Below are 24,324 nucleotides of genomic sequence, written 5' to 3' on the forward strand. Positions count from 1 at the left end.
GTGCAGCGCGGAGTAGGGGGCGGTGCTGCGTGTGGGAGCGCCGCGGAGCCGGCGGCCCCGAGCCGGCCAGCCCCGGCGAGGGTGCGCGGGGGAGCCGGCGGGTGCCGGCCGCGGGCGTGTGCGGGGCGCGGGCGTGCGCGCGAGGGTGTGTGCGCGGCCCGGGCGGAGCGCCGGGCGGGCGGCGGCGGCGGCGTTAGGACTCGGGGGACGCCGCCCCCCGCCCCCCCGCCCCCGCCCCCCGCGTCCCGCCCCCGCCCAGCCGCCCGCCTCAGTTCGCGCCGCGCCTCGGCTCCGAGCGCAGCGGCGCCGGCTCCAGGAGCGCCGCGGAGCCCCTGCGTGCGGCCGCGCCGGCGATGCGGGGCCGCCTCGCGCCCGCCCCAGTCCCGGCCCCGGCCCCGGCCCCCGCGGGAAGGGGCTGAGCCGCCCGCCGCCGCCCGGATGGCGAGCCTCGCCGCGCTTGCCCTCAGCCTGCTCCTGCGGCTGCAGCTGCCGCCGCTGCCCGGCGCCCGCGCACAGAGCGCCGCAGGTGAGTGCGCCCGCCGGGCCCCGCTCCCTCCCCGGCGCGCCCGCCGCCGCCGCGGGGCCCCCGGGGAAGAAAGTTGCGCGGGCTCGCGGGGGGGGCGCGTCCCGAGGGCCGGAGCCGGCTCCCGGCCGCCCGCGCCGCCAGCTGCGCCCGGATGCGCCCGGGCCCGCGCGTCCCCCGGGCAGCCCGCGTTTGGCGAAGTTCCCGGCCCGACTTTCCTGGCGGCCCCCGGGCTGGAGGAACTTTCGCGGTTGTTGCGAATGTCTCCACTTGCTGCCTCCCACTTGTCGGAATCCGTCCCTGGAGTGTTTGGGGCGGCGAGACGAGAATCGGCACCGACGCCCGGGGTGGAGCGTTCGCTTCCCGCAGCTTCTGGGGGCAGCGCGCGCTTTTCGCGGGGAGCGCTGGTCGCCGGCAGGCCGAGGCTGCCGGGGCGGTGGCTTTTCTTTTCTCCAGGGAGAGACGGCAAGCTCCAGACTTTGCTCTAAATACGCCGCGCCCCTCAGCTAGTCCTGAAGCAATCCGCTGAAGGCACCGTGGGGGTGTTGATGTTAACGACTGAGACAGCACTGCCTCCTTCCAAGCCCGTGGTTTTTAGCGGAGTGTATGGGCGCCCCAGTTAAGGCCCTTCGAGCAAGAGTGGCTTCGACCTGTGAGGCTGACTGTTCCCGAAAAGTTGTGGGGTGTTTTTTTTTTGTGGGGACACTCATATTTGGGTTTGGCCATTGGAAGGAGGTGAGCAGAGGTAGTTCTCAGTGTGTGTGTGGGGGGGGGGGGGCTGGTGTGCTCCTAATGGTTAGTTGGCATGCTCAGGAGACCACCCCACCATCCCGGGTCTTACACTTCACCAAACCCCGCCCGCCGCAGGTCCCTTCCAGCTCCGAGCCCACTCGAGCCCCCAAAGAGTGGGCGGCAGGTGGAGGGAGAGAGGGAAGGAGTGGCGTAGGTATGCTTCCAAGTTCAAAATCACCTTGAAGTTTCCCACCACCGATTGGCTTTGGTGGGACCACACGGAGCGGAGATTGCTGGGATCCCAGGGACAGGCCGAGATAAACAAGTGAGATTTAGGAAAAGATTAGTTTCGGATTGCTAAGTAACGGCGGTGCCCGTATATTATCATGAAAAATCAAAGAAAGAAGAAGAAGAAGAAGAAAAAAGAGGTTTCACGGTGGAGTGAAACCTCTTTAAACAGGCTGCCTTTGAGGTTAGGAACCGCTGGAGTGACCTTCCAGGGGAAATGCACCGGCGTGTCTCTTGCGCCATACCAAAATGGGAACCGGGGATGGGAGTTTGTGAAGGGACAGCCTGTTTCCGTGGCTGGGAAGTTAGGTGACCAGGACGCTTCTGTGGGGTGTGAGGCTGGAAGGTCGGATTAGCAGGCACCACGCCGTTCTAAAGATGGTGTACAATTCCTGTTCCCATTTTGGGTCTGTATGAGGTGTCTACCCAGGGGAGAGGAAGAGGGCATGGCTGGGGGCAGCCCTGGGGGCCGCCCTGGGGGGGGTGTGATTTGTGACTTAAATTCTTACTTTCCTCCAGGGCCTGGCCGGCCTGCCCCGCATTAACGGTACTCACGTTCCCACGGCGAAGCCTCCTTCCCCCCAGCCAACCCCCTCGCCCACCCCTCCAAATATTAAAAATATTCCGCCGCGGTTCTCGGGAAAAATCCTGCCGGGTTGGGGATGCTGTCCAAGGCAGAAAGCGCGCTGCTCGCGCTGCCCCCACCAGGTGGCGCTCGCCCACAACTGTTAAAATGCAAATCGAGTTGCTTTCATCGCAGGAATAGAACTTCTTTTCAAATTTTAAATGAGTAATGTGTTTATTCAGCAGCCTTTTGTTAAAACATTTAGAGAGGTGTGAGGAGCAGGCACCTTTTCTTTGTTTGCTCTTTGGAACACAAGGGGAAGGAAAGCAATCCAGGATCACAGTTTGGGAAGATACCTACTCGGAAGGCTCCTCTGGTTTCTTTTGGTTCTACCCGAGCCGGTTGGCTTCTGCAAACCGACTAGAGCATATACTTTGCTAGTGACTGCGTTTGTTCCGGGGGCTCCTTAAACATGCGGGAGTAGCTTGTGTGCGAGAGAGCCTCATTAATTTGTAAAAATGGGGATTTTCTGTGCATATCTGTCTCCTTTTTGGTTTAATGCTGACGTCTTGGGCCATTTAAATTAGATTTTTTTTTTTTTTTTCAGAGTTCTTCATAAAGATCTCTATTTGTAGATGCAGGAATTCTGCAAGTGTTGACTTTTTAAAGTGGATTTACCATCTTCCTTTATTTCTAAATGCTGAAATAGATGGAATTCAAATCTAGTGCAAATATGACAATGTCTTGATTTCCTTTAAAGTATCTTATTTCAAACTTTTGGCAAGTTTGGGTAAATAGTACATTTTAAAACTCAGTGGCGTGCTTTCCATATTGTTTTAATCTGAAAATTCCCAGTCTTAAAAGCACTTCAAATTTATAAGCTTGCATCTAATACACAGGGTGATATACTTTGCTTTAACATGTTGGTCACCATGTCCAAAGGTCAGTGGTGAGAGCTTGTCATCAAAAGGCAGTTTCCTTCTTCCTACTCTAAGATGTGTTTCATGAGCCAGGGTGATGTTTGTAAAGAATGACAGTAAAAAAGCATTGGAAATCAGCTTGCTGAGAGTGTGGCAAAACATCATTTGGGATAGGGCAAGAGAGAAACAAACAAACAGATAAAGGGATAATTAGTCCATTTACTAGTGGATTTCAGCCTCTGTACATTGAGAGCAAAAATGGATCGTAGAGGGGACCGGCTTGAGATTGCAGTTGTTAGCGATGTAGTCATTTAACTCGATTCTCATCGCCACTTATCTCTGGGGAGCTGTTAGCAGTACAGTCAAATTTTATTTTCTCTCCTGGATTGCTTGATTTCTTTCCTAATAAAAGAATAATTAATGTGCAAACCTGGCTTGGATTCTGTTTCAGCAGCAATCACAAACGCATCCACAATGAGAGCAGACCATTTTCTTGGGTAAAAGCCTACTACCTTTCCACTCTATTCCATTCCTTCTTGCTGGTCCCTAGCATAGCGCTTGCAGGCTTGTGGCTGCCGGCTGTGACGGCATCCGCGGGAGTAGTGAAACTGTCACCTTTCAGAGCCACTATCACAGGACGGTCCAGCATCCTTCCTTTAAGCACGGGATACTCCCGTGACTCTCTGACGGCACGTTGCTGTGGAAACAAGGGCAATGGCATGGAGGCGGAGGGTCCTTCATAAATATTTATTTGTGACGATGAAGAGATGGTAGAGCCTGTGGCAACCTTCATGGGGACTTGGGGAGTTCGACTCGGGAGGCAGCCTGACTTAGGGAACCGAGTAAGAGCTGCGGAGTCTAAAGTCCTCCATGTGAATCCCACTCTGCCTCTCTCCAGCCATGTCAGCTTGGGAAAGTCATTTACCTTCCTTCTCCCATCCCCAGGTTCTCATCTGTAAAGGGAGGATAACTGTAGCCACCTCGTTGGAGTTTGTAGAGACTAGAGATCATGTATGCAGAGTGAGTAGGCACCGCAGTGCCTTATCCTAAAGGGGAGCCTGGTTTGGTACTTGGCCTTGGCATTGGTGTGTGGACACAGGTCAAGGGGGCATTGATGGTAAGCTCAGTTATGAGTGGAAAATTACTTGGCTGGGTTTTGGTGATGATGTTTCGTTTTTCCTGTTGGGGGGCACTTGAATTCCTGCAACTGCTTTTATTTTGTTTATTTTTTATTTTATTTTTTTAAAAGATTTTATTTATTTATTTGACAGAGATAGATCACAAGTAGGCAGAGAGGCAGGCGGAGAGAGGAAGGGAAGCAGGCTCCCTGCTGAGCAGAGAGCCCCATGCGGGACTGGATCCCAGGACCCTGAGATCATGACCTGAGCTGAAGGCAGCGGCTTAACCCACTGAGCCACCCAGGCGCCCTATTTTGTTTATTTTTATTGGGGGGGGGGTTTGCAGAGAGGGCGGGGGAGAGGGAGAGAGACTCTTAAGGAGACTCCATACACAATGCAGGGCGACTTGGGTCTCGATCTCACAGCCCTGAGATCATGACCTGAGCTGAAATCAAGAGTCAGGCGCTTAACAGACTGAGACACCCCGGTGCCCCTGCAACTGCTTTTAGAAAGAGATTTAGTACCAAACAGCTGACACTGATACATTTGGCCATTCAAGAGTTCAGATAGGGAATGTTTCGTTTTAAGCACAGTTTACCTTCTAAATGAAAACCGATAAAAACCCAGATGGTTACACGTTGTAACAGGAGAGTATTTGGGAATATCTTCCTTCTCTTCCTACCCTGTCCCTCACCCACTCTTCCTTGCCTCGCCTGCTCCATGTCCCTCTCTTACCTGACGTAGAAATGCAGTGCCTGGTGCTCTGGAGGCAGTGGGAAGGTGGGGGATGCTTTGTGCACTTGATAAACAAGCAAAGAATAAGTAAACATATAGAGAGCTATGGCATTCCAGTTAAAAAAAAAAAAAAAGCAAAACAAAAGCTATGAGATTATTGAAAACAAACCATGTCCGTCCGACAAGTATAATAGCATTTGCAAGCACATTACAGAATTGCAGAATTGGGGCTAGGAGGAAACACCATGTAGATAACAGCAAATAGAGTGTCTCATGAAATCTTATAAAATGGGTTCAGATTGGTTGGCAGAGGAGGAAAACTGTGGCTTTAAAAAAAAAAAAAACGATAACAGTCAGATGCCGTAGTGATCGGTGGTGTTGTGTCCAGTCGGGTCGGGGTGGCAAGTTGGGGTCTTGGGATTTAGCATTTGATGTGGTCTTGCTGGACACTCTTATTTGCCTGAGCAATGCGGACATGGAGATGGCAATGCCATTTATTTATTATTAGGAAGAACTGTAGTTCTAAAGATGATAGACCCAGGTGTATTCTAGGCATCAATCCTAAGAGACCTTCTGCAAGTCAACAGTGAAAAATGGGAATTTTGGGGAAAATGGGAAAATGTGTCAGAAAGGCAGAATGGTGAGAAGATGATAGAAACCATTCAGGAATGATGATCATTTGGCCAGTTTTATCCCAAAACGTCAGCGTTATTTCCCTTGACCTATGCCAGTTATCTATACAGGCAAGAGCTCCTCAGAACCTTTACCAGACTGGCAGGTAACTAATAAACTGAAGGTAACTAATAAATTAAAGTCCCCACTGTGACAGTCTTGATTTTTTTTTCCACACTGGAGTCAGGCTGCTGAAGAATGTCACACATACACACACACACACACACACACACACACACACCCCTGGTGCCTAAGTGGAACAGATCTGAAATCTTTTCAATTTCTTGAATATTCAGCTTAAATTTTTTATTTGATGCTGGAGGGAATTAAAAATCGTGATGTCAGTTTGGCAGTTTCCTTAGAAAGTTAAACCTACATGTACTGTAGGATCCAGCAAGTCCACTTGTAGGAGTATTGCCAACAGAAATGAAAACAGACATCCACACAAATATACATACATGAATGTTCATAGCAGCGTAATTCACAGAAGCCCCCAAACTGGGAACAAGCCAGGTGTCCATCGACTAGGAATCCACCTAATGGGATGCCATGAGCAATGAAAAGGAATGAGCTATTGATATGTGTTAACATTGCTGAACCTCAAAAAACACATCAGGCAAAAGAAGCCAGATGCAAAAGACTATCTACTCCATAAACTATTCAGAAAAGGCAAATCTCTAGAGATAGAAAGTAGATCAGCGGCTGCCTGGGGCTGGGGGTAGGACTGGGGATTTATAGCACACGGGCACAAGAGCATATTTTGGAGTGATGAAGAGATGGGAAAATTGGAAGAACGTGGTGGTTGTATAACTCTCCAAATCCTGGCGCCCTGGATATGAACTTGATAAGCTGTTACATCCCTATTCTGAGCCTTTACTTCTGCATCTGTAAAATGGGCACCCCAGTGCCTCCCTCACTGCCGCAGGATCCAGAGATAACGCCTGTACGTTGTTAAGCTGGGTGCCCGGGACAAAACAGGCATTGTCATTACTTATCCCTTGTCAGTATCCAAAATAGGCTTTTGCACGAGTTATTTGCAAGGCATTTTTTGTTTTTCTTTTTTTCCTTGGGACGTTTTAGACTGAGTTAAACCAATGAGCTAACATGTCTTCCTTTTCATCAGCTTGGCAAAAAACGAAAAAGTTTTCGACTCTCAAGGTTGTGACAAGGATCTGAGCAATTAGGTGGCTTTGTTCATTGTTGAGTAATGAATAAGGAAACAGCTTTTTTGGAGTGCTCATTTTATTAAAATTGCAGATGTGAATAGCTTGTATATGGAGTATTTTCGTAGGGTATGGATTGGTGGGGGAGGGAGAGAATAGATCATTCATTCATTTTTCTTTCTCTTTAAGCCAGGATGTAGAAATGTAACAGAAGAGGAGAGGCTCCCCTGTCTCAGGGCAGATGCAACACGTTTTTGGCCCTTTAGTCTCCTAGCAGGGTGAACAGCTGGGAGAAGCAAGGCAACAGCTCCCTACCTGCGGGTTTTTTTTTTTTCTTCCCTGCTTTTCTAGGGGGCTTCCATCCACATCCCAGGAGAACTTCGCACTGGCAGTCCATAAGCTGCCCTTAAAAAGATGTTTACTAACTTCAGACTTTTCTTAGCCTCATGAAGCTCATCCTTTTCCCAGGGAGGAAGCCCGGGCTGACACCCCCACCCCCATCCCCAGCTCCAGCTTCCCAGAACCCTGGGCAGCTTGTTTCCTCTCAGATCACCTTGATTTTGCTTTACCCCTCTTTTCTAAATGTGTGTTTTTTTTTTTTTTTTTTTTTTTAAATCCCAGTGGTTCTGAAACTGATCACGGGCTCACAAAGCCAGTTCTCTTGGTCCTCCCGAAACTCATACTGGGGGTTTACATAGTCGTTCTTTCTGAGTCCATTTGTCTCTTCGGAACCAAGCATGGATTCCTGGATTCATGTCAGCGAGGAGAATTTTTTTTTTTTAAGTGAATTTTATTTTTTATAAACATATAATGTATTTTTATCCCCAGGGTCTGTGAATCGCCAGGTTTACACACTTCACAGCACTCACCATAGCACATACCCTCCCCAATGTCCATAACCCCACCCTCCTCCCCCTTCCCCCCTCCCCCCTGCAACCCTCTGTTTGTTTTGTGAGATTAAGAGTCACTTATGCTCCTACCCCCTTAACCCTTCATGTTGCATCTCCACTGGTGAGGAGAACTTTTATTTATTTATTTTTAATTTTTAATTTTTTTATTTTTTAAAGATTTTATTTATTTATCAGAGAGAGAGAGGGAGAGAGAGCGAGCACAGGCAGACAGAATGGCAGGCAGAGGCAGAGGGAGAAGCAGGCTCCCTGCCGAGCAAGGAGCCGGATTGTGGGACTCAATCCCAGGACGCTGGGATCATGACCTGAGCCGAAGGCAGCTGCTTAACCCACTGATCCACCCAGGAGTCCCGCGAGGAGAACTTTTTAAAGAGAGTTTGATGTTAGATCATCAGGCACGAGTGGTCCTCCGCGAGGAGAACTTTTTAAAGAGAGTTTGATGTTAGATCATCAGGCACGAGCGGTCTTGGATGCTCCGGACTTGCTCTCGTTGACTGTAATGACGACTTGTTTTTGCTGTCACAGGTTGGTCAGAGGAACCCCCGTTGAACCAGATCCTTCTTCAGTGCTTCCGGAGGTCTTTGAGAGCATCCTTATTTTTCTGTGACAACAAGCAGGCCCAGGCTCACCTCTAGGTTAGGTTTTCTGTCCCAATCATGTGGTCACTTATTTTTTATTTTAATGAGCTGTGGCTCCTTTTTGTGGAGACATCAGAGTCTGAGTTTTAGGGGAACTCTGGAAGAGAATGGAATAAAACAGGGGCGGGCAGTAATGTTAGGGATAGAAAAAGATATTTTAAATAGCATGCGTTTATTACTGCTTGTCTCTTAGATTTTTTTAGGGTTGCTTTGGGCATGAGACCTATTGATCTAATTAAAAATAATTTTTTCACTGTCACTGCTTAGAGTGTAGCCTTAAAGTTGATGCTAATGCTTCTTTTTTTCTTAAGGATCTCTCAGTCGGCCCTTAAGTGCCTGGATCCAGATGAATTCACCTGTCAGTGTTTCTTAGGTACCAATTTTGTGAAAAGAAAAAAAAAACAAACCCCCAAAAAACAAAAACAAAAAACAAAACAAAAACACCCCAGTCCCATGTCCCTCTAAGGGAACTGTGTTAGTTAGTTACCTCTGCTACATAACAAGTTCCATCTCTCACCCTTTCTTGGAGTTGGGAATCTGGGTGTGGCCCAGCTGGCTTCTCTGGCTTTGGATCTCTCCGCAGGCTGCGGACAGGCTGTTGGCTGGGGCTCCAGTCCACTCAGCTGGAATGGAGAAGGCTCTGCTTCCAGCCTCACTGGCATGGTTGTGGTTGGAGTGACGGGCTCAGTTCCTCGTGCACTGCCAGCTAGAGGCTGCTCTGACTTCCTTGCTCAAGGAGCCCCTATCCTGTCGTGGTTGCCGGCTCCACCAGCGCAAGCAATTGACAGGGCAGGAGGCAGCGTGAGCAACACAGAAGTCAGCCTTTTGTAACCTAATTTTGGAAGTGACATCCCTCACTTTTGCCAGCGTCTGTGTGTCCAAGGTGAGTCCCTGGGTCTGGCCTCCTCGCAAGGAGTCAAATACGGGCTTGAAGGAAGTGGGGATCGTCAGGAATGGTTTCAGGAGCTGCCTACTCCAGGAACCTCAAAAAATAGATCAGTGAGGAAACCTTGTATCTTGGAGGAAAATACAAATATAACTTTTAAAGTGTGTGCAAATCTTTAAAAAAAAAAAAGTTAATTAGGAGCATCAGAAAGTAAAAATGAGGGGCGCCTGGGTGTCTCAGTGGATTAAGCCGCTGCCTTTGGCTCAGGTCATGATCTCAGGGTCCTGCAATGGAGCCCCGCATCGGGCTCTCTGCTCAGCAGGGGGCCTGCTTCCCTTCCTCTCTCTGCCTGCTTCTATGCCTACTTGTGATCTCTGTCTGTCAAATAAACAAATTATATATAAAAAAAAAAAGAAAGTAAAAATGAGTTAACATGAAGACCTGTCAGAAACTTCTCAAACTTTAAAGAGTTGAAGTACTATCAAGTTTTTGTAAGACTATAAAACTGTCACACTAGGATCTAGGTTGCACAAGAACCAATTTGTAGCAAACACCAATAGATTAGAGCTACAATTAAGCTGGAAGTTCATATTTTTATTACATTTAGATATCCCAATTTTAAAAATTGGTACTTATTTTAGAACTTTTTGACCCACTTCCAGAGGGTTTTTTTTTTATTGTCACATAAAATAAGCATGGAGAATTTACTAAGTTACAGTGATTTAAAGATTTAATGTAAATATACTGATAATTTTATGGCTCAAAACACATCCTCCTGTACTCTAAGTTTTGACTGCTGTGGTAATAGTACGGTCATTCCAGAACGAATTCAGTCATAGTATGTTTTTCAGGGCAGTGGTGGTTTGGAACCATAAGATCTTCCAGTGAAGGATGGTTTTGTCGAAAATCAAAATGGGCTGATCAGACGTTGGACTTCCTGGTGGGGACCTGCTCCGGGAATTTCCCTGATTTTGTAGATGACCTGTTGCCTTGGCAGGTGGGAGGGATGGTGCCAAGGCCCCCATTGTGTTGGCCAAGTGGCATCTGCTGTTAGGCAGGGGGGTCACTGGTTTACTGTGGCCCTGATTCCCAGCCCTCGTGGACTCATTTCCACGAAGTGGCCCTGGGGAAGGAGGAAGCTAAGACACCTTGAGTTCACCCTTCATCCCCGTGGGGAAAATGTTTGTCTTTCTAACACTTTCAGGGACTTGGATTTTTGAGTACATTCTCATTTATTAACTGTCCTCTTCAGTCCTGCTGGGTCAGGCTGTGCAGAGTTGGGTGGCCAGGTAGCCCAGTGTGAGGGAGGTGGGGGCCTAATTTCCCCAGGGGGTCTAGGTCACAGCTCCTGCACAGCCACACTTATGGATCAGCGTCACGGCCTTTGTGCCGGTCCACTTTGCCAGCGTTGATTGCACAGTCATTTCCATGTCCACCTCTTTCCTAGTTCCAGATCCGGACCACCTGCTGTTTTCACTGCTAGTTTTTTTTTTTTTCTTTTTTATTCATTGATTCTTCCCTGTGCTGACTGTTGTTCATATGCCATCTCTTCACCTGTTGCATTGTGTGTGTGTGTGTGTGTGTGTATGTATGTGTGTGTATACATATATATATAAATAAATATAAATTTAAATATATATAATATAAACAATATAAATATAAACAATATAAATATATAAATAAAATCTTTAAATATATACATAAATAAATGAATAAGATCTAATAAATAAATAAAATCTTTAAATAAATATATATATATTTAAGTTTATTTATTTGAGAGAGAGAGAGAGAGTGTGCATGAGTTGAGGGGGAGTAGCAGAGGGAGACAGAGAGAAGTAGGCTCTCTGCTGAGCAGGGAGCCTGATGTGGGACTGATGTGGGACTTGATCCCAGGACCCTGAGACCATACCCTGAGCCATAAGGCATCCCTATTTTTTACTTTTTCTTCTCAGAAACATGTGTATGTTGGGGTGGAGGGAATGATTTTCAGTTCAGAAACTTCAGAACCCAAGATTTAAGCCAAGATTCTAACTTGTCTCAAACTAGGGATGAGGTGGGGGAGGGGGGTTCTGATCAGTTCTGTTCAGAAGCTGGGAGCGCTGCCAGCCTCTTCCCTTTATCCGTCTGGCTTAGAATGGTTATCGTCCTCTAAACAGGACTGTCTGGAACAAAGCAGAGGCCAGCTCTCTAATACAGGGGTTGTATTGCCTTGAGGCCATTTAAATTAGCTTTACAGAGGAACCATGCAGCCTCCTGAAAAAGAGGAAACTTCACAGTTTCCAAATTCTGTGATGCTCAGCTCAAACATGCATGCCCTTTAGCCACACCCAGGCACCATCTTGCCCTTGCTTCAAACACAGGTTCAAAACACTTTTTTTGGGGGGGGGGCGTAATACCTATCGATGCAAATTTCCCATTTCAATTTAATCTTAAATTTTCTGCACAGAAGATGGGTGTTCCAAGTAGAACATTATTTCTGGGACTTGACCCTCTGAACATTATTTTTGGTGGAGGAGTACGATTAACCTGAACAAATCCCAGAGTTCCAAGATGTGACTCTTGTCCACATATGTTAAAACAGAGTTTTAGTGTAACTTAGGACTACTCCCCTCCTTGGTCACTTTTTTAGTGAAGGCCGATGAAGTCAGCTCTCTTACCTTTCTTATCTTTATCTCTTCCCACATATAAACATTTAGCGTACATTTAAATTCACTTGTGTGTGAAAGCATACTATTACTGCTTTTACTTGAGAACTGGCTTAGCAAGTACTGAAGCATCTCTCGGTTCCATTCTCATTTCTTCTCACCTGCCAAACCTCAACAGCTATCATTTGTCCCTGGAAAGTTGCTGCCCACCTGTTCCACCTGGAGCTCTAGGGGTCCTTGGTACCCACCCTATGCCACATTACCTTTTCAGATGTCTAACTAGGGGACTGAACTTTGTGATCCGTTGGTTTTGGCTCAAACTTCAGATGTTTCTGCTTTTTATGGTTTTAACTCCCTTTGGAGATCATTAGTCCTAGCCATTGTTTTGGGTCATATAGAAGATTCCAGGAGTTACGTCTTGAGCCATCTTTTATTATATGTCTGGTCCAAATGGTTGGAGGCAGAAGAACGGTGAATGAATACCACTTGACTGAACTCTCTCATGAAAATTCTTATGTTTCAGGCATGTTTTTACTTAATGCTTCCTACTTTGGCATTTCTGATCTCTGACTAAATCTGGCCATCACAGCGAGCTAGTCATGCCTATCCCACTTCTGACACCAGTGGCATAGTTTGAGTTGGATTATGGATTATCTGGCAGAGACCTGGTATGTGCTCCAGAACTTTCATAATTATATTCCCTGTTTATTTAGTCAGAGACACAGGATATCATGGAAGTGAGTTGACTACACAGAGGGGAGGCAGGTGTAGTATATCTTGGCCTGACCTTTTCTGGCTTCTCCAGTTCCTAACAGGGTGCATAGTTGCTAGTGAATCAGGTAGAATCTTGCTTATGCACAGAAACAGCCCCATTTTTGATGTGCCACTGCCCTTTTATGTCAGCATCTTGGAAGATCTTATACTAAAAATCTGCATATCTATTAAGGCATATTTGCAAGTATTATTGGGCCCTTCTGGTTCATGAAGCAAATTCAGCATCTGGAAAGCCACATCCTCTTCTGTTGGAAGGAAAAAGAACCGATTTTCTAAGCATAACAGTCAACTATTATATTAATAACTGAACTATGCATGTTTATTTTAGTATAAAATGCAGAATGGAAGGCTATGCTTTGTAGAAGAGGTCTGGGGAGAAATGCAGCTGAAGTGGTAGATGAAGGGCATTTTGACTTTATCTGGAATATTCCAGTCCCTTTGGAAAGAGGAATATACTTAAAGAAAATTTGTTTAAGTTAGTTGATACTTCTTGATAGAGAAGAACATAGGTGTTAATTACACTTCTCTGTGTAATATTTCTGCATTTAAATTACTTCTATCAAAAGTGATCCCCTTGGAATTTAAAGTTTGCCAGTAAAGTGCAGATGATAAGGATTTTGAACATATGTGTTGCTTCCTTCAATCATTCTTTCAAAACAAATTTATGTATTGTTTTCTATATGGACTACTTTCTTTTAAAGTCTGTAATTAGGATTCCTGTGGGGAATTCTAAGACCCCTGCATCTGGTTAGAAAGAAAGAAATAGAGAATTGTGTCACAGATATAGGGAAACACTGGAGCATGAATGATTGCAGCCCTGAGGGAGGGGACCTTATTAGGTATCAGTGCCTTTCCCCTTGCAACACCCCCTTCCCCCTCCTGGTACCTCCATGGAGAAATCACAGAGATTCTGCCATGGGACAGCCTCTGCCCCTGGGTTTGTTTGGGACCCCAGAAAGGCACATTTGAGATAGAGGGGTCATGTTGCACAATCTTTTCAGTGCTAGGAGGTGCTGTGAACCTGGGCACAGTTTACTATATGTGAAATGACCTGATGATGTCTGCGTACGTTCGTTCATTCCTTCCTTCCTTTCTTCCTAAAGATTCTATTTATTTATTTATTTGTCAGAGAGAGAGGGAGAGCACAGACAGGGGCAGCGGCAGGTAGATGGAGAAGCAGACTCCCCACTGAGCAGGGAGCCCCTTGAGAGACTCTATCCCAGGACCCTGGGATCATGGCCTGAGTCGAAGGTAGCCGCTCAACTGTCTGAGCCACCTAGGTGCTTTGATGTCTGTGTTTTTTAAGGGCTCAAGTTCTGGTGCCTGACTTTAGTATTTTTATTTTTTCCCCTGATGATCAAGTCATTTGAAATCTTTATAGAGGTTACATAATATAAAAATCTACCCCTTCCTGATCAATCGGTTTTATTATTTAATGCTATCCATAGTTTGTTTTCAAAAGGAATATGTGTTTGGAATCCCCACATCTAGGAGATGATACAAACAGAATCTTTTCCAGGATTGTTCATTTCAAACAGCAGCTCCATTAGAACAGTCTGGATTAGAATAAGACAGAAGGGATTTTCACTCCCCTGGGATGAAGATTTCTAATCCCTGAAGAGTATACAGAGGAGAGGAGCACTTGGCGTATGTTGGAATGGGAAGCAGAATATACAAGGAGATGACAAGTAATTTGGTGAGATGATGGATGATAGCAGAATAATAATAGGGAAACAGATTCTAAAGTTATGAAAATCAGAGGTGTAGTGGGGTATGTCTGCAGAGCAGGAAGGATTCAAACTGAACACCAGGGGAATCAATGCAGGAGAGGAAATGTCTACCAAATAGCAAACATGGATGTTACTGTATGCTTTAAATACTTACAACCAGCCGGACATTTTTCAAAGGCTTTACTCCTTGTCTCTTACAGAAACATCCTAATAGCCCTATGATGTGGGTTCAGTTATCATCAAAAGTGAGGAACAAATTGGTTAAGTAGCAAGGCCAAGGTCATCCAGCTAGCCAGGGGTAGAGTCAGGACTTGAACCCAAGTTAGACGATGTTGGAATCTGTGTTTTTAGCCACAACGTTCTGCGCTCTTTCTGGTTTACTTTGTGCCAGGTGCTGTGCTAAATTCACCTGTAGGGGGAAAACTTAGGTCTTCTTTGAAATTCCTGGGCAGAAAGCCTTTCTTCAAAATGTGCAATGAGAATTCCTTTCAGGGGTTTCCAAGGCTTTGTTAGATTCTCATGGTGATCCTATGAAGCACATGTGGCAATCCCACGTATCAGAGAAGGGATTGTTTTTGTGGAGGTATAAGGGCTTGGCCACAGTCACGCTCGTGGTCCTCTCATTTCAGAGTCCAGGGTCTTAACCACCACGTGATGTTGGATGTTAGAAGATTTTAATGGCAGGAAGAGGTATGGAAGAGAGGGGCTATCTTTCTGTGAGAGAAGGAAGCTCCATCGTCTTCCCCCAAATCAGTCTGTCTTAATCATCCCAGTCTTGAAAGGTGGTGATTCATAGGGGAGGACCCTCACTTGTCCTGGAACAAAGGTTGAGCCCCTGGAGGTGGCGGATGCTGATTCAACCTTGGGAACTTGGGCAGTGGAGGGTGCCAAAGCCCCCAGAATCTCAGATCGGACGAGGGGTTCATCCCAGACTCTGGACTTTGGACCTCTGGGTCTTCAGCAAACAAAGCATTTTAGGAAAACACTTTTTGGCTGGACACAGTTAATTGAGATCATTTAGCCCACAGGATAGCCCCCTGTAGATTTAAGGGAGTTGATTATTATTCTAGTCTTACATATGAGAGACTGAGGCTTAAGTCATCAGGTGGAACTGCCTTTGGATCTGTAGGATGTATCCAGTCTTAAATGTCACAGAGTTTGCTGCAGAAATCTCTGATTCTGAAATAGAAGGGCCTGTGTAATTTTCCAAAAGCACCAAGTACCTCCTCAGTGACTTTTTCATTGTGTGCCCTACACTGAAGAATGTGTAAATCCCCTCTTGGTTTTTTCTGCTCTTGTGACTGTAGTTTTCAAGCTTGGTCCTGAAAATGGCCCTTTGGTAGTTCTTGGTTATCTTTCTCATGGAATCAGATCTGGTGTAGGTGGACCCATCTGCTTCGTCATGACAGAAACCATAGCAATGAAAAGGGCAGGCTTTGATCTCAGACTGTGTGGGTTCAAGTCAGTGCTGTGCCACTTATAAGCCGCATGACCTTGAACAAGTTCTTTGAAACCTCCGAGCCTCAATTTTATCATCTGTGAAATGAGGCTAGTAACCGTAACTTGCCTGTAGCGTGGTTTTGAGAAATCAATGAAGTGATGTGTGTAAGAAGCTCAGCATGGGGCCAGGCTCATGGAAAGTGCTCAGTAAATGTTAGCCATTTTTGATGGTGGTGCTGTTGCTGAAACAATCTTGCTGGGGCTCTTTGGCGTACAGGGTACATGGCTTGGGTGACCAGTTGTCCTGGTTTGTTCAGGGTGGAGGTATCTCCCAGGATATGGGACCTACAGCGCTAGAGGAAGGAGTGTACTGGGTAAACCAGGATGGGCTGCTTACTCCGATGTCTATCCAAGGCTCTGTTCAGAGTGAGCTCATTGCCTCGGCTGGGCAGATTCCTACAAGTTGCATATACAACTCACATTTATGTAGCAAAGAAGGTGATCTGGTATTTGACCTGCATTTTATAGATGTTGGTGTAGGAAGAAATAGAATAGTTTTTGCCAGTTTCTGAAACTGTCATCACTAGATAGAGGAGCTGTTTGGGGTCTGTGGTATATCCCTCTGGATCCTGACAGAAAACAGAATTCAACTGCAATGTGTCAGGCAGCTTTAGTGAAGGAATTATTTATGGGGTAGGTAGGGGTTAAGGGACCACAGAAGGGATGCTAAGACATCTAGAGATTCAGAACAGCAGAAGGCCATTAGTGCCCTTTAATTTGGAAAGGGGTAAGGGGAGGGAATTGCATTAATGGAGTCCTTTTTACTGATCTGAGTTCTAGGAGGACACATGACCTTGACTCCTTTGCCCTCTGGTTTTTTATTGAGTTTAGCAGATGGGGAGCACTGAGAGGAGGTTGTAGGGCAGAGAGAGAAGGGTTGGGGTTCTCTCTTTCTACCTTGCCTCTTTCTCATATGGCTTTATTCCTCAACAATAATAGTTCTCCAAGTGTGGTCCCTGAACCAACAGCATCCCCTGGGAGCTTTTTGTAAACACAAAATCTTGATCCCCACCACAGACCTACTGAATCATAAACTCTGTGGGTGGGACGTAGCCATCTGTGGTCTAAACAGGCCTGTTAGGTGATTCTGATGCACGAGAAAATTTGAGAGCTACTGGTCTAGAGAGCAAAGATGCACCACGAATCTCTTGTGGGGCCTTTGGCCTATTAAGTCCCCTGTGGTTGGAGGTAACTTTCCTTACAAGCCAAATGGGAGGGGGCCTGGCTCTCTCCATTCATAGTAATTGATTTTCTTAAAGGTTTTTCTTGTTTACTTAGGTGTTTATTTTCTGACATTTTTTTCTACTAGAATTTAAGCCCTGTGAAGGCAGGGAGTTTGCTTTGTTCACTGCTCATCTCCTGTGCTCAGCACAACACCTTACATAGTTGGTGCTCACTTAATGCTGGTGAATGAATGGATATTCAATGATTCCTAAGACCACTTCCAACATTTTTTTTTTTAAGATTTTATTTATTTATTTGACAGAGAGAGATCACAAGTAGGCAGAGAGGCAGGCAGAGAAGGAGGGAAGCAGGCTCCCCGCTGAGCAGAGAGCCCGATGCGGGGCTTGATCCCAGGTTCTTGAGATCATGACCTGAGCTGAAGGCAGAGGCCTAACCCACTGAGCCACCCAGGTGCCCCACTCTTCCAACATTTTAACTATTGATTTGAAGATTCTGTATTTTTTATTATACAGTCATGGCTGGTTTATCCTAAATCGGTCACTCTGAAATTGAACCAGTTACCTCTATTTTTTTTTTTTTTTTTGTAAAGGAAAATAATAATTGATGTATTAAGGAAAGAGTAAAAACACTCCCTGTGGCAGGGACCATGGCACATGTAGTACAACCCATTATTCCTTTTACTTGTTTAAAAAAAAGATTTTATTCATTTACAGAGTGTGAGCAGGGGGTGGGGGCAGAGGGAGAGGGAGAGAGGTAATCTCCACGCTGAGTGTGGAGCCTGACTTGGGGCTCAATCTCACAACCCCGCAATCTCAACCCGAGCTGAAATCAAGAGTCAGATGCTCAACCGACTGGGCAAAAGTTGCACAGCTGTTGATTGACTGCCCACGCCTGGGTTTTCACCAAGTTGTGTTGACTTCTGGGCCAATATTGCTTCAATTTCACAGCTGAAGCTGCAAGATTCAGAAGAAGCTATTGAATTGCAAAGATTGATTACATCAAAAAAGAATAGTGTGTGTTGAAAGAAATTTTATCGTGGGTCACTCAACACGTCAGAAAGAGAATTGGCGTGGAAGTCCAAGAGACCGGAATAAAAATCCTGGCTCTTGTCGCTTACTGGCTCTATGTCCTTGGGCAAATTATTGTACCTTTCTGAGACTAGCTTCCCCATATGTCGATGGAAAATGATTCTATCAGCCTGACAAGGGGGTTGTGATCATTTGACCTGATGCATATAAAATGCCTGGCAAGTGATAATAGCAATGGTGGTTTCTGAGAATTTTTTTGAGAGTTGGCAATTTATATACAAATCATGGTAAGTCTCAATTTGATGGGTGGATTTTAGAGTTTACTGCTCCTCATTTGGGAAAACTGATAATGTGACTTGAATTCCCAATGATCCCTGGAGATAATTTCATTCCCATCTGGACTAGCTATAGGGTCAGACTGCCTGGGATTCCTTGTTTTCTTGTTATTAGCTATATGTCCTCAGGCAGATTAGTTGGCTCTCTGAACCTGAGATTTCTTTATCAGAAATGGGGGATGTTTTTGCCTACCTCATCAGACTGTTGGGAGCATCATGTGAGATGACATATGTACACTGGTGAATCAATAGAGTGAACATTATTATCATTGTTAAGTGGGAATTTCTTCTCCCTCTCAAATATGTCCATGGTTTCATTACTGTTGAATATTACACAAGGACCCGTCTGTGCTTGTATATTGGCACCAAGTGAGGTCTTACGTAGAAACAGTGAATGGTAACCATATACCAGACATTGTGTAAAAACTCCTTTCTTCTCCCGGACCCTTCTGTTTAGAAGGTGCACCTTCTAGTGTGTTGTGAAGATCCCAGAAAGAAGCCAAAGGGCCTCTGGGCCACGAAATCGATGTTAAAGCCACACAGAGCTCTTGTCCTTACTCCAAGGGGGAGCCCCCAGACTCTCCTCTAGGGGCTGTAGATCTTATTTTACACACAGTTCTAACAGGTTCTTATTTGATTTCTGAGCCAAGAGGATTTAGAAGGAAGGAGACTGGCCAGTCCAGGGAGACAGGCTCGCAATGGTGGTAAATAAAAGGGGTGATGGCCTGGTTGCTGGAGGAGAGGGAGGAGAACTCTCAGAAGCAGCACTGAGGTTTTATTAGACTCAGGAGGCGGAGCTGCTGGGCACGTGGGCAGGGGATACTGCACTCCCCACTCCCCGGAAAGCCTCCACGGCCGCATCTTGTTGCTTTGCGGAAGGTGTAGTGGCATTCGTGACAATTATGATGTCAGGAGGAAAAACAGGTGTGGGTTCCGAATACAGTAACTGATCTTTTTTAGGGATAACCTTGAGTTATAAGAAAAGGCTAATTTGTTTTCTTTAATACCAGTGATTCTATTTTTATATTGCTTCATACAGTGTGTCCAAGTATGTGACTTCATTTCCACCCATGCTCTTAATAAATGTTACCACTTTTTTGCACATAAGAGGCTGAATCTTAGGGCCACCCAGGTATGGAGGGCTGGGCCAAGGTACCAAACTGTCTTTTCAGATTTTGAACCTGGGGTGCCTACCATGGCCCCATTGTATCATGTAAACGGGAAGGGGAATTTGTGGGATGTTTTTAAAGGCTTGGCAGACACAGCTCTTCAGGTGTGCTATGGTATTTAGCATGATGTCTTCAATCAAATGAACCTTGGATTTACGTACTTGGAATAGTAAATTGAATTAAAGAGCAAACCGTAGGTAACCGGAAAGCTCCATTATAACGACAAGTTTTCGTAGGACCAGACTGAGTGAAGGCTTAGTGGAAGGGGAGGCGTGGCAAGGAGGAAATGTATAAAGAGGAGAACAGCTAAAATGAAGGGAAAGGCGAGAGGGCCCGGAATAGCATTCAGAGGACAGTTGAGGGACAGGGCAATGATGTTTCCTTGGAGAAGCGTGCTTCTTCTCTCCTTTCTCTGACTCCTTTGATTTTGCTTGACCCGACTCTTCTCAGGCAGCAAGTTTACAGCCTAAGGCTCTTTGTTAAAAATAACTTATTTGCCAAGAGAAATTCATACTAGCATGGGAAAAATTGCTGTGGAATAGAGATTTTGATAGCAAATAATGTGACAATAGCCGCCAAAGGATAGCCCACCTCTGGCTTCCTCGTGATGCCAGTTGTATCCAGATGGTCTGGGGAAGGGGGGAGCGGCCCATGACTCACAATCATCTGACTGCATTCGTGGTATGAGACAGGCCAGGCCAAGTGCCGTAATGCCTTCCTCCTAGACCCAGGGATGGCCATGCCAGGGTTTGATTTTCCTCTTTGTCACTTACATCAAAGAGGAAGATTTGGCAAATGATGTCCCTTTGTTGGAGGAAAGGGATCGAGATTGGTTTAATATAGAGGTTCTTTGAAAGAAATCAATGTCTAATCTACTCTTTTAAATTTGTGAAAGCTTTGCATAATGCAGCTGGAGGTATGTGGAGGGCTGATAGCATGTGAATTTTGGATTAGGATGAAGTTTAAACTGAAGTGGACCCTGTTAGTTAACCTTGGCTACATAAAAAATTACCACAAAGTTAGCTGCTTAGGAGAACCCTTACTCAAACACTTAAACCACTGAAAATGTTTATTGTCTCATGGCTTTTGTGGGTCAGGAGTCTGGGCACAGCTGAGCTGTGTCCTCTGGCTTGGGGTCTCTTACGAGACTGCAGTTCACATGGCTGCCATGGTTGTGGTCTCATCTGAAGGCTTGACTGGGGAAGGATCTGTTTCCAAGCTCACTTAGCTGTTGGGAGTATTCAGTGTCTTGGAGGCTGCCAGACTGAGGGCCTTAGTTCCTTGTGGGCTGGTGGCCACAGTCACTTCCTTGCTACATGGGCTTCTCCAGCACAGTGTCTTGCTTCATCTCCCCAGCGAGGGAGAGAGTTTGCTAGCAAGACAGAAGCCACAAGCTTATGTAGCCTCATCACTGAAATGACGTCCCGTCATCTTTACTATATTCAGCTCATTAGAAGCTAGGCACTAGTCCAACTCACGCTCAGGAGGAGGGATTGATTACATAAGGGCATGAATGCCAGGAGGTGAGGATCACTGGCCGCCATCTTTGAGTCTGCCTGCCACAGCCTCACATCGCAAAGCCTCTTTTTTGTGTATTCTTCAGAACCCTGCCATAAAAGGTTTTGCTTCTGTGGGTCTGGGAGGGATTCAAATTTAACTAAGAGACTGAAAGAAGTGAATGGAAAATTCTGATTGGATTTGCTCTGGTTACTTATTTACCTCGACTAACTTATCCATTGTCTTGCAGAGGGCTTCAAATACGTGAATTCCTTTCCTCTTCAATGACCCTGAGAAGCAGGCAGACAAGGAACCAGGATGAGACGCAAACTGGAATCTTGTTCATCCTCATAGGGTTGAGAGCTCTTGGTTTTTTAAGAGGGCAGAGGGTGTCAAGAGGGAAGGCTTGATTGGGGTTCACCAACATGGGGGCACTTCTTCTCTGCAGGGGCAGGGTTAGCTGTGGCTGGGCTGCTGGGCTACGCGGAATATCAAGACACCAAGTGTAGTCTGTGAGCCTGTTTGAAGGTCAGACAAGGCTCCAGAGGCAATGTTGGAAGTCAGGATTTGGGAAAGGCCATCAGAGACAAACAACAAAGCCTAAAAGGGCCAAGTCCTCTGACAGACAGCCTTTCCTTTCATATAAGTCAGAACCGAGGGGAGAAAGCTGCACTTTTTATCATGAGTTGTCATGCCCCCAGTGTAGAATTTGGACTTTACGAAACCAGTAGAAGCCATCGTACTCCGGTGGCTGTCAACCACGAGGCCAGTTTTTTCTCTCCTACCACCTTTGTCAGCACAGTTGTGACTGAATTTTTTTCCAGTTTTCTCTTACATTATAAAAATGAGTGGAAAATAGAAACGGGAAAATGCTGGTACTTACGGTAACACATCTGAGGCAAAGATGGAGCCTGTTAGCTGTACAGACAGTGTTGACTACTTAGCCTCGATTTGTTACTGGTCAGATGATTTCAGTCGTGCAAGGAGATAAAAGGGAAAAACTTGCATGAACTGCTGGAGATGCATCCTTCAACATCGCATCTCTGAGGCCGTGTTTAGTGTTGGGGGAAAATGGGGTAATCTTCATTATTATGGATTGAGAATCCACATTAATGGGGGGGGGCAACCTTCGGTGATTCAAACAGCGAGAAATCAACAGATCCATAGAGCTTTGGGTAGAAGATGGCCTGCTCCAGACTCCTTAATCAAGAGGACAGCGTTCACTCCCTACTGACGCGTTTTTCAAGGAATTTGATGACACCATCAGAATCGCCACACAACTGCCAAAGTAATTTTTTAAAAACATAAATCAGACCAGGTCCCTCCTCTCTTTCAGATCACTTCACTTGCACTTAAGGTAAATAAAACACCCAACCCCAACTATTGTTTCTTGCCTGTAAAATCTAGAGTCCAGACAAGGGGTCAACCTACTTCCTCCCAGGGGCCAGATCTGGCCTGCTGCCCATGTCTATGCAGACTGTGAACTACAGATGGTTTTTCCATCTTTAAATGGTTGGTAACAAGATTGCATGAAATTCAAAATGAAAAGCTTGCAAGAAATTCAAATGTTAATACCCATGAAAGAAGTGATTTTGGAACATAGCCTTGCCGATTTGTAATGACTGTTTTGGTTTTTTATAGAAAAGGCTTGTGGACTCCCGCACTAGCCACATTGTCTTCTATTCTGACACCTCTCAAAGAGTCAGCACCTGTGCCCACCTCAGGGCCTTGGCACTTGCTGTGCTCTGTACTTGGGATGCCTCTTTATGACCTCTGCTCAAATATCATTCCTTCATTTCCTGCTCTGGTATGTTGATAATGTTAATAGCATCAACTACCCAAGGTGTTTCTTTCTTTCTTTGCTTATTTCATTGTTTCTCCCACTTGAGTGTAAGCTCTCGGAGGGAGCAGTTCTGGCTTGCTTACCACCTCGAAAGTGCCTGGTGCACAGCGGGTGCTCTGTAAAGGTTTGTTGACAGGCTGCATGAATGAAAGGAAATCGGTGCCATATCTCTAGCTTGATCCTCTGCTACATTCATCCTTTTCAGTAAGCTGAGATAATTAGAATATAAGATAAGATATCCCCAAATTAAATTTATTGTTTGTAATTTAATGTATTTTTTAACATTTTAAATAAACCTGAATAGTCAACAGTACATTGTATGACACTTAAGGAATAAGGAAATGAAACATTTATACCATAATTTAGATTTCATAATTTTTTAAAATTCTCTCCCCACATACACCCTCCTCTATTTCACTTCTCTCTCTCTCTTTTTTTTTTTTTTTCTTTTTGAGAGAGAGAGAGAGAGAGAGAGAGAGAGATTGAGCATAGGGGGCAGAGGGAGAGGGAGAGAAAGGTTAAGCTGGTTCCGTGCCCAGCGTGGAGCCCAACACGGGGCTTGATCCCACGATCCTGAGATTGTGACCCGAGCTGAAATCAAGAGTCAGATGCTTAACTGCCTGAGCCACCGAGGCACCCCCTGCCCCGCTTCGACTCCACTAGCATGTAAAAATCTGTATATTCCAAATTTCAAAGTTTCCATTTGCATTGAATTTTTAGGAACGCGTTTTGTAAAAGAGAAGCAAAGAAACAGATGCATTTATGCCTGCTTCTCTCCCTGTCCTTTTCACACATCCTCAAGAGCACACAGGTGAGGCGCTGTGGGTGGACATCTGCGGATGGCTTTTCCCCAGAGGACACCAGTCCAGTGCAGGAGGCGCAGAACCGTCCACATAACACTGTAAGGGTGGGCTCCTGCCTGCCACATGTGGCCTGTTCTTCACCTCACAGTGCATAGCCTGGACCACGTGAACACTTAGATGCGCTCAAGGGCAAATGAGGTTGCTAGAATGCCAAGAAGTGAGCCGTGTTGACCACAGATGTGTAGTTTGGAGACTCAAAGGCAGCTAAGAGGCGAAGGCTGCTGTTTTGTGGCAAATCTTGGTCCGCGTGGCTGCAGTTCCCAGCAGGGCATCCTTGTTGCTGTCAGATCATTCTCTGTTTTTTCTCTTTCCAGTTTTTCTGGTCCGCCAGGGTTCGCCGAGTTCCCTCTCTGGCCACTGTGGCTACCCCACCGGGAGAGACAGGATCACTCCTGTCCTCAAGATGCTCGCTGTCTGCATTGCGGAAACAGATGGGCCTTCCCATGGGCCGTCGCCACACAGAGACGCTAGACATAAGACACTGTTGCAAGGGGCAGCGTGGGGGACCGCTCACTTGGCGGGAGCCGGGGATGGTTGCTGGCAGGCAGAGATGCTTGGTGATGGCGAGGTGAGCCTGGGGAGGCCATGGGAGAACTGCCTCTGCTGA

At 46.1% G+C, this 24,324-nt stretch overlaps 1 protein-coding gene across 12 annotated transcripts in view; it reads left to right on the top strand.

Annotated features, from left to right (window-relative positions):
- Positions 1-272: 272 nt before the first annotated feature.
- PTPRT (protein tyrosine phosphatase receptor type T) overlaps positions 273-24,324 on the top strand; it is a 1,056,651-nt gene continuing 1,032,599 nt past the window's right edge. For all 12 annotated transcript variants that reach the window (XM_045082202.1, XM_045082207.1, XM_045082203.1 and 9 more), the window contains exon 1: positions 273-526. In XM_045082202.1, the coding sequence (XP_044938137.1) occupies positions 439-526 (88 nt within the window). In that variant the 5' untranslated portion in view covers positions 273-438. The remainder of the gene's footprint in view (positions 527-24,324) is intronic.

Source organism: Mustela putorius, unplaced genomic scaffold (assembly GCF_011764305.1).
Source record: "Mustela putorius furo isolate JIRA1106 unplaced genomic scaffold, ASM1176430v1.1 tig00000592_pilon_pilon_pilon, whole genome shotgun sequence".
NCBI lineage: Eukaryota > Metazoa > Chordata > Mammalia > Carnivora > Mustelidae > Mustela > Mustela putorius.